This window comes from Saccopteryx leptura, chromosome 5, assembly GCF_036850995.1.
Source record: "Saccopteryx leptura isolate mSacLep1 chromosome 5, mSacLep1_pri_phased_curated, whole genome shotgun sequence".
In the NCBI taxonomy this organism is placed as follows: Eukaryota; Metazoa; Chordata; class Mammalia; order Chiroptera; family Emballonuridae; genus Saccopteryx; species Saccopteryx leptura.
Window position 1 is genome coordinate 164,387,195 of NC_089507.1, and position 13,044 is coordinate 164,400,238.

The 13,044-nt window shown below is 44.6% G+C and overlaps 1 protein-coding gene across 1 annotated transcript in view; it reads left to right on the forward strand.

The window, feature by feature from the left end:
- The first annotated feature begins 10,184 nt into the window (after positions 1 to 10,184).
- Positions 10,185 to 13,044, forward strand: part of PSMD12 (proteasome 26S subunit, non-ATPase 12) — a 38,816-nt gene continuing 35,956 nt past the window's right edge. Inside the window, exon 1 of the mRNA XM_066386508.1 lies at positions 10,185 to 10,391. Within this exon, the coding sequence (XP_066242605.1) occupies positions 10,284 to 10,391 (108 nt within the window). The 5' untranslated portion in view covers positions 10,185 to 10,283. The remainder of the gene's footprint in view (positions 10,392 to 13,044) is intronic.

The window sequence follows — 13,044 nt, forward strand, 5'->3', positions numbered from 1 at the left end:
TGCTTCTCTACCCCTCTCCCTCTGTCTTCTCTCTCTACCTTTCCAGCACCCATGGCTCAGCTGACTCAAATGCATCAGCCCCAGGCACTTAGGATGGCTCCACTGAGCCTCTATCTCAGGCGCTAAAAATAGCTAGGCTGATGCCTGAGCAGGCCGTGGCACAATGGATAGAGCGGAGGTAGTCAACCTTTTTATACCTACCGCCCACTTTTGTATCTCTGTTAGTAAAATTTCCTACCGCCCACTGGTTCCACAATAATGGTGATTTATAAAGTAAGGAAGTAACTTTACTTTATAAAATTTATAAAGCAGAGTTACAGCAAGTTAAAGCATATAATAATAATAATTACTTACCAAGTACTTTATGTCAGATTTTCAGTAAGTTTGGCAGAATAAATCTTTTCTTTTAATTTTTTTTATTTTTTTTTTATTTTTTTACAGAGACAGAGAGTGAGTCAGAGAGAGGGATAGACAGGGACAGACAGATAGGAACGGAGAGAGATGAGAAGCATCATTAGTTTTTCATTGCGCATTGCAACACCTAAGTTGTTCATTGATTGCTTTCTCTTTTTTTTTTTTTCTTTTTTTTTTGTATTTTTTTTCTGAAGCTGGAAACAGGGAGAGACAGTCAGACAGACTCCCGCATGCGCCCGACCTGGATCCATCCGGCATGCCCACCAGGGGCGATGCTCTGCCCACCTGGGGGCGATGCTCTGCCCCTCTGGGGCATCGCTCTGCCGCAACCAGAGCCACTCTAGCGCCTGGGGCAGAGAGGCCAAGGAGCCATCCCCAGCGCCTGGGCCATCTTTGCTCCAATGGAGCCTTGGCTGCGGGAGGGGAAGAGAGAGACAGAGAGGAAGGAGGGGGGGTGGAGAAGCAAATGGGCGCTTCTCCTATGTGCCCTGGCCAGGAATCGAACCCGGGTCCCCCGCACGCCAGGCCGACGCTCTACCGCTGAGCCAACCAGCCAGGGCCTGATTGCTTTCTCATATGTGCCTTGACTGCGGGCCTTCAGCAGACCAAGCAACCCCTTGCTGGAGCCAGCGACCCTGGGCTCAAGCTGGTGAGCTTTTGCTCAAACCAGATGAGCCCTCACTCAAGCTGGCGACCTTGGGGTCTCAAACCTGGGTCTTCTGCATCCCAGTCTGACACTCTATCCACTGCGCCACCGCCTGGTCAGGCCAGAATAAATCTTTATAAAACAACTTACTATAGTTAAATCTATCTTTTTATTTATACTTTGGTTGCTCCGCTACCACCCACCATGAAAGCTGGAACGCCCACTAGTGGGCAGTAGGGGCCAGGTTGACTACCACTGGGATAGAGCATCAGACTGAGATGCTGAGGACCCAGGTTCTAAACCCCCCGAGGTCACCGGCTTGAGCACAGTCTCACCAGCTTGAGCATAGGGTTGCTGGCTTGAGCATGGGATCATAGACATGACCCTATGGTTGCTGGCTTGAGCCCAAGGTCGCTGGCTTGAGCCCAAGGTCACTGGCTTGAGTAAGGTGTCACTGGCTCAACTGGATTCTCCCTTCCCCCCAGTCAAGGCTCATATGAGAAAGCAGTCAATGAACAACTGAAGTGCCACAACGAAGAATTGATGCATCTCATCTCTCTTCTTCCTCCTGATCCGTCCCTCTGTCTCTGTCTCTCTTGCTATAAACAAACAAACAAATAAATAAAACTAGGTTGCAAGCATGGCCTCAGATGGGCAGAGCGTTGGTTCCAGATAGGGGTTGGTAGGGCGCACTTTATCTCTCCTCCTCTCACTTGGAAAAGAAGGAAAAAATAAATCAGGGCTTAAGGGGAAAAGGAATAAAACAAAATGTTACATCACATGCCTGACCAATGGTGGTGCAGTGGATAAATCGACCTGGAACGCTGAGCTCACCAGTTCAAAACCCTGGGCTTGCTTGGGCAAGGCACATATGGGAGTTGATGCTTCCTGCTCCTCCCCCTTCTTTCTCTTCTCTCTCTAAAATGAATTTAAAAAAATTTTTTTTAAATGTTACATCACAGTGATGAAAAGATGTCCCTTTGTCATTCCCATGCTCTGCTTCCAAAATAGCTCTTGATTGAGGGCTTGACCTTAACCTTGACCACTTGAGTCAAGTCATGTCTGCCAAGTTCTTCCATTGTGAAATGACTTTTTTTCTTTCCCATACTTCATTGCTTGGAAGTGAGTTAGTTATTAAGTGCACCCAACTCTCAAGGGAGCCTCACCTCCTTGAGGGAAGAGTATCCACATATATATGAAACTCTGTGAGATTTGTCCCCCTTCCCTCATTTATCAATTTACTTTTATCAGTGTGAACTCATGCATATGTATTTTATCCTTGAGTTATAATTCTACACTACATTAATTTTGTTGCTTAGATTGTTCCAGCTTTGGCCATTGGTAGCTCTTGCTGTTTGGTCCTTGTGTCCCTTTGACATGCCCCCATTTTTTTTTTGTATTTTTCTGAAGCTGGAAACGGGGAGAGACAGTCAGACAGACTCCCGCATGCACCCGACCGGGATCCACCCGGCATGCCCACCAGGGGCAAAGCTCTGCCCACCAGGGGGTGATGCTCTGCCCCTCCGGGGCGTCGCTCTGCCACGACCAGAGCCACTCTAGCGCCTGGGGCAGAGGCCAAGGAGCCATCCCCAGCACCCGGGCCATCTTTGCTCCAATGGAGCCTTGGCTGCGGGAGGGGAAGAGAGAGACAGAGAGGAAGGAGGGGGGGTGGAGAAGCAAATGGGCGCTTCTCCTATATGCCCTGGCCGGGAATCGAACCCGGGTCCCCCGCACGCCAGGCCGTGCCCCCCTTTTTAAAGGATAACTTTTGAAAATCAAATGCTATACTTTACAATTTATTTTATTTTATTTTATTAATTTAGAGAGAAGAGAAAGAGAGAAAGAGAAAGGCAGGTTTAAAAGAGGAATGGGAAGCACCCACTTGCAGTTGTTTCTCATATGTTCCTTGAGCAGGCAAGCCAGGGTCTTGAACCAGCAACCTCAGCATTCCAGGTTGACATCTTATCCACTGCACCACCACAATTAATTTTTATTGCATTGTATATTGTTTAATTCCAGCAAAGTCTATGTCTATGTATGCCTTTGTGTGTGTGTGTGTGAGTCTTTTTTAAACACCTGAATGTCTGACCTTGGTAGGTGCTAAGCAAACATTAAAATTAATTCTTGCCCTGGCCAAATAGCTTTGTTGGCTGGAGCATCGGCCCAAAGAGCAGAGGTTGCTGGTTCGATTCCTAATCAGGGCACATACAGGAATGGCTTGATGTTCCTGCCTCTCTCTCTCTCTCTCTCTCTTCCTTCCTCTATGGCTAAAATTAAATAAAAACTAAAAAAAAAAAAGACTACATTAAAAAAAAATTCATTCTTTTTTTTTTTTTTTTTTTTTATTTTATTTTTTTGTTTTGTTTTGTTTTTAGATTTATTTATTCATTTTAGAGAGGAGAGAGAAAGGGAGAGAGAGAGACAGCGAGGGAGAGAGATAGGAGAGAGAGAAGGTGGGGAGGAGCTGGAAGCATCAACTCCCATATGTGCCTTGACCAGGCAAGCCCAGGGTTTCGAACCGGCAACCTCAGCATTTCCAGGTCGACGCTTTATCCACTGCGCCACCACAGGTCAGGCAAAAAAAAAAAAAATTCATTCTTAATAAAACTTCACAAAGCAAGTCCTAAGGCAATTCTTATGTGTGGACCCATGTTTCAGGCCTCTAATAAATACAGAGAATGCCTTTGATGTGTAATTGCTTGTGCTGTGCAGTAAATGCTCATAAAATAAAAATTAATTGACAATGATGTGGTACAGAGCACTTCACTGAAAAAAATCTGGAGGGTCTGTGGCCAAAGTCATAGACTTGTCTTTTTTTTAAATAAACAAGCTAATAATAGCCTGACCAGTGGTGGCACACTGAGGTCCCAGGTTCGAAACCCCAAGGTTGCTGGCTTAAGTGCGGGCTTACCAGCTTGAGTACAAGGTTGCAAGCTTGAGCGTGGGATCATCAACATGATCCTTTGGTCGCTGGCTTGAGTAAGGGGTTACTGGCTCTGCTGCAGCCCCCCCACCCCCGTCAAGGCACGTATGAGAAGCCTTGAACAATTAAAGTGCCACAACTACGAGTTGACGCTTCTCATCTCTCTCCCTTCCTGTCTGTCTGTCTTTCTCTCAAAAAATATAAAAAAGAAAGAAAGAAAGAAAGAAAGAAAGAAAGAAAGAAAGAAAGAAAGAAAGAAAGAAAGCTAATAATAAATTTATCAAAGTTTAACTTTTTATTGCATTACCTATTTTGACAGAAATTGACAAAACTTAATGTTTTGGCATGAATTACAAGACTATAGATAACCTATACTCAATGAAAATTTTAGTAATGAAAAAAAAACAATGTCCTTGATCCTTAGTGTCCTTTAAGAGGATGCACCTGTGTAACCACAATTTATTGTACTCCTTTTTCTTTTTTAATTTTATTTATTTATTTATTTTTTTACAGAGACAGAGAGTGAGTCAGAGAGAGGGATAGACAGGGACAGACAGACAGGAACGGATAGAGATGAGAAGCATCAATAATTAGTTTTTCATTGCGCGTTGCAACACCTTAGTTGTTCACTGATTGCTTTCTCATATGTGCCTTGACCGCGGGCCTTCAGCAGACCGAGTAACCCCTTGCTGGAGCCAACGACCTTGGGTTCAAGCTGGTGGGCTTTTGCTCAAACCAGATAAGCCTGCGCTCAAGCTGGCGACCTCGGGGTCTCGAACCTGGGTCCTCTGCATCCCAGTCCGAAGCTCTATCCATTGCGCCACCGCCTGGTCAGGCTATTGTACTTCTTTAATGCCAAAGAATATTTAACCTAAATTATAAAATAATGTTGACACACCTGGAAAGAGTATTTCTTTTTTAAAAGTCTTTTTTTGTGTGTGTGTGGCAGAGACAGAGTCAGAGAGAGTCAGAGAGGGACAGACAGACAGGAAGGGAAAGAGATGAGAAACATCAATTCTTTGTTGCAGTTCCTTAGTTGTTCATTGATTGATTTCTCATATGTGCCTTGACTGCAGACCTAATGACCCCTTGCTCAAGCCAGCGACCTTGGGCTCAAGCTGGCAAGCCTTGCTCAAACCAGATGAGCCCACATTCAAGCTAGTAACCTCAGGGTCTCAAACTTGGGTCTTCCACATCCCAGTCCGACACTGTGCCACCACCAGGTCAGGCAAAAGAGTATTTCTTATTTGTGCAATGCCATAGATATGTCATATAATTTGACTTTTTTTTAAAATTTAAAAAAAAAAAATTTTTTAATTTGAGTTTTTGGGGGAACATTTTAAAAGTTACCAGAGAGAGAAAGAGGGAATTCTATTTGCTTATTAAGCATATGTAATCATTTATATCAAAACCCCAGCTTAGGTGACTATAGTTAGGCTGACCACTAGCCCCCTAAGATATCAGGTCCTAAACCCTGCAACCTGAAAATATCACTTTATTGGCAAAAGGGTCTGTGCAGATATGATTAAGTTAAGGATTTGAGATAAAGAGATTATCCTGGATTATCTGGGAGGGCCCTAAATACAATCACAGGTGTCTGTATAAAAGAAAGGATGAGGGAGATTTGACACACACAGAAGAGCAGGCCATGTGACCAGGAAGGCAGCGATTGGAGCGAGGAGGCCACAAACCAAGGAATGCCCTCAACCACCAGAAGCTGGAAGAGGCAGTGATGAATCGTGTCCTAGAACCTCCAGAGGAAGCATGGCCAAATAATACTGACTTCTGGACTCCAGTTTGTCAGAGTCAAGTTCTGTTTTTTTGTTTCAATTTATTTATTGGTTTTAGTGGGAGGAAGGGAGATAAACAGAGAGATAGAAGCATCAATCTACTCCTGCATAGGGGGAGTGTTTTTAAATTTTATTTATTCATTTTAAAAAGATAGGAAAGTAGAGAGAGAGAAACATCAATCTTCCTGTATGTACCCTGACCAGGAATTGAACCAACAACTTCTGCGTTTAGGGACAATGCTCTAACCAACTGAACTATCTGGCCAAGGTTCAAGTTCTATTGTTTTAAGCCACTAAGTCTGTAGTTATTTGTTACAACAGTGAGAGTAAATGAATATGATGCTTTAGTTATGACTTTGTATACCTGATATAATTGCACTTGACATGAAATTCTATACGGGACCCAGAGATTTACTCAAAAGGTAAAATACAGTATATTTTTCTTTACAAAATGATTCACAACAGATTTGAAAATACCAAGTTCTCCCACTGCCTTTAAAATCAACAATTTATAAAAACAAGTATTTTACACATGTCAGAAACATTTCTGCAATGTAAGCCTCATTGCTTTAAATATCAATATGCTAAGGATTCCTAACTTCAAATCTTTAGCCCAAATGACTCCCCTTAACTTGACATGCGTATATCCACTTGCCTTCTCAACACTGTCACTTGGATATCCAACAGGCACCTCAAACTTAACATATCCAAAACTGGGCAGCTGCCCTTGCTCCTGACTTAATCTCTTCCCTAATCTTCCATTTTGGTAAATGGCAACTCCATCTTCCCGGACAGTCAGGTCAAAGCTCTTGATGGCATGTTTGACCCCTCGCCCCTCACATCCAACAGCAAATCTTATCTTCAGATTATATCCAGATCTAGCCACCTCTCACCACTTCCACTGCCTCCACCTTAGTCCATGCCACCATTGTTTTCCTCTTGGATTACTGCAATAACCTCCCAACTAGTCTTCAGCTTCTGCCCAACCTAGTCACCACACAATAGTCAGAGTGATTCTTCTTTTTATTTTTTTTAAGATTTTATTTATTCATTTCAGAGAGAGGAGAGGGAGAGAGGGGGAAAGAGAGAAGGAGAGAAAGAAGGGGGCAGGAGCAGGAAGCATTAACTCCCATATGTGCCTTGACAGGCAAGCCTGGGGTTTCAAACCGGTGACTTCAGTGTCCCAGGTTGATGTTTTGTCCACTATGCCACCACAGGCCAGACCAGAGTGATTTTTTCACTAGGTAAGTCAGCTCATGCCAATCCCTCTTCCCATTTTACTCAGATTAAAAACCAAGTCCTTATAATGGCCAACTTGCCCTAAACTTCATATCCTACAACTTGACCCTCACTTATTCTGGTCTTCAAAGAGGCCAGGCATGACCTGACTGCTCTCACCCCAGGGTTCCTGCTCCTGCGTCTCTCTGCCTGGAATCTTCATCCTCCAGCTATCTGCAAGATTCCCTGACGGACTTGAAGTGCTGGCTCACTAGTGATGCCTTCCTTGACCACCTCTGAAACACTATCACCTCCAGTACATATTTACACATGTGTCTTCTCTCATTAGAATGTTCACTTTACAAAGGCAGGAGGAACTTTGAGTCAGCTATGAGCACAGCCTGTGAGATGAACATGCCAGAAATGCCAAATCTGACCAAAAATATACCAAAATTAGTAATCAATATATATAGGCACATTATTTTCAATAATTAGTATCATAATATACATTACTATTCTTCTTTCTTTCTTTCTTTCTTTTTTTTTTAAAGAAAGGCAGACTGCCACATGCAGCGCCTCACTTGGATGTGTCTGGAGTCTTGGAAGCTTGACTACCCTACGTTCTCCTACAAATGGAGCTTGAGACTTGTTTGGAGGTTCTAGCAGGGGAGCGCAGCTACTCGTATACCCTTGACCGAAGAACGGTTCTCTCCTCTAGCGGGGAAGGTCGTCCTCTTCGGCCGAGCGCGCAGCTTCGGGAGGGACGCACATGGAGCAGTGAGGGAGGAAGGGGACACCCGCCTAGCCAGCCAGATCAGCCAAATCAACCCTGGCGATCAATGGGGTGACAGATGTCGCAGCCAGATCGCCCTCACATCCCTATTCTTCTTTCTGAATAAATTTTTTCTAATCAGTATTTCATCCTTCCAGATTCCTTATTCTTCCACTGCCTATTTTTCTCCTCTGAAATCAAATTCTTTCTAACAAAGTTACAAATTTAATCTCCCATTCACTCAAACAAAGGATTATAAAAAGTCTGTCTATACTATGGGGCTCTTACCTATTTTCTCTTCCCATTGGTGACATTTTTACTGAGTTCCCTCTTTATTACTTCCCTTTAATTTTTTGTTTCCTTTGTAAGCTTACCCCCTAGAATTCAACTTGCTTTTTGTTGTTGTTATTACTTCCAATCTTAGGGAAGAAAGGCTTCAGTTTGGTGTGGGAATCAATTAGAGTTTTCTCTACCTATTTGCCTCTTTCTTATTCACTCCTCACACTCTTTCTTTTCTTTTCTTTTATTTCCCCACACACTCTTTTGGTTCTGGACACCACAACTGTTTATTCCATCGCACTTTGTTACTTTTTGTCTTTTCTAACTCTTCTCACAAAATGTAGACCTCCCAATCCTCATGTCTATTCCAGTCAGTTTAAACCAACTGCACACCAAATATACAGCCAGAAAACATCTTAGCCTACCATACTGGCTCCTAGAGTGTGTTTCAGAAATATGTAAGGGAGTTTTGAGGGGAGATAGTAACATGTAATTGGGATGCTAGACATCTACAATGCAAGAAACTTACACAATGAAACACTGTCCCATGTTCCATCAGACTTTTCAATGACTTGCTAGACACCTACCTATGTGTCTAAGACCTAGGCTCTAATTCCATTTTACTGATTCCAAGCTATTCTATTTTTTTTCTTTTTTTCTTTTTGTGACAGAGACAGAAATAGGGACAGATAGGGACAGACAGACAGGAAGGGAGAGAGATGAGAAGCATCTCATCTTTGTTGCGGCACCTTAGTTGTTCATTGATTGCTTTCTCGTATGTGCCTTGACCCGGGGGCGACAGCAGACGGAGGGACCCCTTGCTCAAGCCAGCAACCTTGGGCTCAAGCTAGTGTGTGTGCCTCGCTCAAACCAGATGAGCCCATGCTCAAGCCAGTAACCTGGAGTTTTGAACCTGGATCCTCCACGTCCTCATCCAATGCTCTATCCACTGCACCACTACCTGGTCAGACTTTAAAGTTTTAATACGAACTAAAATTTCTAAGAATTCTTCTTTGTGAAAAACAATGGAAGATTATATTTTGATACAATCAGAACTTTATCAAGAAGTTCTACACTATTTGGGAAAAATCATGCCACCAACAGAAAACCCTTATGATGCTTGAGGAACCAATAGAACATAACTATTGCAATTGTAGCTTTTGCATTTATAGCCATTGTTTATGCATACAAGCAAATGACACTTAGTATTTTCTACTGTAGAAATGTTTCAGCATTTATATTTTGAAGTATATATTATTTCGCTGTTTTGCAATGTTTCTCCTTTACATTACAACTGGGATTACTTTTTTTTTAATTGTGTGTAGATAGGTTATATTATCCACAGTTTTCATTACAGAACAATATTTTTAAAGGTTACTCAGCATATATAAACGGATGTTGGTGCGGATTAAATAGAGAACCAGGACATGACAGGTAGACCACTCCAAGATTTCCCATTTGCTTCCCAGTCTTCTGTGGACACTTTGAGCACACCATAAACGACCTCATTTTCATTTTCAAGGATCCTAAGCTTTTTCATAAGGACCCTAATGGTGCGGATGGTAATAAAGAAAACTTGTGTGGTTCTTAAGAATTAAAAGTTTCGCACTGTGACCTCGTTCGATGCTCACAGGAGTCCTACAGTGAAATGCATATAAAATGTCTTTCTAAAGAATCTAACCAACTATTGTGTATTATAGTAAAAATGAAAACAAACCGAAAATACTTTACTTGAGCTGCTGCCATATCGTCATGGATGAGCTGTCAGAGATCACACAGATTAAGCCACCAAGACTCTCAACCAGATGAGACCTTAGAACTGTTTTTCTTTAGGGTTTATTTCAGCCTGCTCCTGTAGAAATGAGAAAACCGAGATTTGAAAAAAGTTAAGCGATCTGCCCACAGCTCTGAGATAGCATAACATTTCAAAACCGCGGTGCAGGGATATTTATGACGACCTATATTCTATTACATTGGATTTTCTCACCGCAAATTTTGCCTGAGAAGCCTGTCACCAAGGACAAACCTACGCGGGCGACAGGGCGCGCGCCCCGCCCTTGCCCAGCCCACTACGGCTGTCCGCGGCACTGCCTGACTGGCGGCCAGCGTAGGGGGCCTCGTGGGGTCCTTCGCATGGGCTCCCCACGCACCGCCTGAGCGGGGACGCAGGCGGCTTCCGCTGTGGGTAACGAGTGGTGGCCGAAGCAGGGGAACCTCGAGGGAGAGGCTCAGGCAGATACCATGGCGGACGGCGGCTCGGAGCGGGCTGATGGGCGCATCGTCAAGATGGAGGTGGACTACAGCGCCACGGTGGACCAGCGTCTGCCCGAGTGCGAGAAGCTCGCCAAGGTGAGGGGAGGCCGGCTGTCGGTCGGCGGGCGGCAGGGGCTGAGTCACGGCGCGGAGCGTGCTTAGGCCTCAGGAGCCCTGAGGGCTGGGGCACGCATCCTCAGCCCGGGTGGGGCCTGGCTGGGTCCGACCCCCCAGGTCTGCTGGATCGGGGAGACGCCAGGCGGGGCGCGCTGGTGCGTACCGCTTTTCAGACCCTCCCCAGGGCAGATGGTCACTTCCACCCTGTAGTTGTCGGGGCCCGCTCGTACTTCTTGCGTTTCCTTGGATACCGTTGACTGTTCACTTCGGTACTTTCCCAGGGGGTAAGGCCGCATCAGCATTCCGGCTATAGATCAGGGAGTTTCGTTCTGTGGCTCTTGCTTAATCAGTTGTGTCAAGTTGTTTCTCGATCATGGCGATGAGCCTGGCCTTTGGCCAAAAAAGGGGGCAGGAAAGTGACAGTGCGAGGTGATTAATACAGGCTTTCCGACCTGGAGGAGGCCCTGGACATAAGGAATTAGACAAGTCATGCCTGGCGGTGGATGCCATACCAGATTAAATCAAGTATTGTTGTAACACAGAAGGAAGTTGTTCATTCCTACTGATGGGACAAGGGAAGGTTTTACAGGGAAGCTAGTGTTTGTGTAGGGCCCCGAAGGATGAGTAAGATTGGGTTGGGAAGGAGTTACTCCCACAGTGGGAACTACATAAGTAAAGACAAATAGGCACAGACAAAAATGCAGAATAACACTAATTAGCAGAGTTATTGAACAGTCGTTTAGCCCAATTGCTTATCTCCCATAGGGTCGAAATTTAACTTGGCCCAGACATTTGTCACACCCCCTGCTATGGGTCGGGCAACTTTGTGTATCATTTTAAGTATGCGCAAAGAAACCAAAGCTCAGAGTTATTTATCCAGTGTTACAGTTCTGACTAGGGTGTGGGTGGTCGCTAAGGCCTCATTATTCTTAGGCCTCGTTAAATTTCTTGATCCATCTCCAGGCACAGGCATTCACTGGGATGTTTTCACTAATAGGGTTGTTTTTGTCCCTAACAAGCCTACTGCATAAGTACATTAAAGTGTAACAAATTCAGTGACAGGCGGAATGACAAGTAACACTTCACATTTAGTCTTAGAAAGAAAACATTTTAATGCCTTTTATTCCAACAAAGAACTTAATGAGGCTTTACAAAAAACAAGGATAGAGAAAGATGGTGAAGTTGATTCACCCATATTTCTTAGGTTCAGTGCACTTGATGGAGTGGAGCCATGAATTCCTCTCTGAGCTTTCCCATGGAGAGTCAAGAAACATCATCAGGCCCTGGCTGGTTGGCTCAGTGGTAGAGCGTCGGCCTGGCGTGCAGAAGTCCCAGGTTCGATTCCCGGCCAGGGCACACAGGAGAAGCGCCCATCTGCTTCTCCACCCCTCCCCCTCTCCTTCTTCTCTGTCTCTCTCTTCTCCTCCCGCAGCCGAGGCTCCATTGGAGCAAAGATGGCCCAGGCGCTGGGGATGGCTCCTTGGCCTCTGCCCCAGGTGCTAGAGTGGCTCTGGTCGCAACAGAAGCGATGCCCCCAAGGGGCAGAACATCGCCCCCTGGTGGGCAGAGCTTTGCCCCTGGTGGGCATGCCGGGTGGATCCCGGTCGGGCGCATGCGGGAGTCTGTCTCCCGTTTCCAGCTTCAGAAAAATATAAAAAAAAGAAAAGAAACATCATCAGTTACTTAAGGGTTGGAAAACTCAAGGCACCTGCTGCAATGCCAGAGAGGTAACAATGGCTGACATTAATCAAGTAGTTTCTGCAGTGCCAAACACTCTTATAAGTGCTTTCATGCAGTAACTCATTTGTTTCCTATCTCAGCCCTGTGTGACAGGTTTTTTTAAGAGAGAGAGAGAGAGAGATGGGGATGGGGGGACAGGCAGGAAGGGAGAGAGATGAGAAGCATCAAACTTGTAGTTGCAGCACTTTAGTTGTTCATTGATTGTTTTCTTATATGTGCCTTGGGGGGGGGGGTGCTGCAGCAGATCCAGTGACTTGTGGGGTCATGTCTATGATCCCACGCTCAAGTCTGCGACCCTGTGCTCAAGCCTACAACCTCAGAGTTTCGAACTGGGTCCTCAGCATCCCAGGCCAATGCTCTACCACTGTGCCACCGCCTGGTCAGGTTTGATAGTTATTATTATTATTCCTACTTTACAGAGAGCAGGCTAGGAGACTTGAAGTCGCATGCTCCTCAGTCAGACAGGAGCAATGGCTGACATTAATCGAGTAGTTTATGTACTAAAACAGATTAGTGTCCATTTTTGAAATATTGAGGTATTTCATATAAAAAAAATCTATATTCCTGATTTTCTAGTAAAGTACTAGTAAAGTAAAAGGATGCAAACCCAGGCAGACATGTTCTAGAGCTTATGCTCTCACCGTGCTGTCCTGCCTAGTGGGCCACGTATAAGGAAAACCTGAATGTCTGAACACCTGCCCGGAGAAAAGGGCAATAACTCTTCACCTCCAGTTAATCTTTGCCAATTGGAGATGAAGGCTAAGCCTTGTTAACTCTTCTGTTTTGAGGGAGAAAATCCGGAATATAGATTTTTTTATATGGAATTCCTCAATATTTCAAAAATGGACACTAATCTGTTTTAAAATACTATCTGAGCCAATACCAGGTAGAT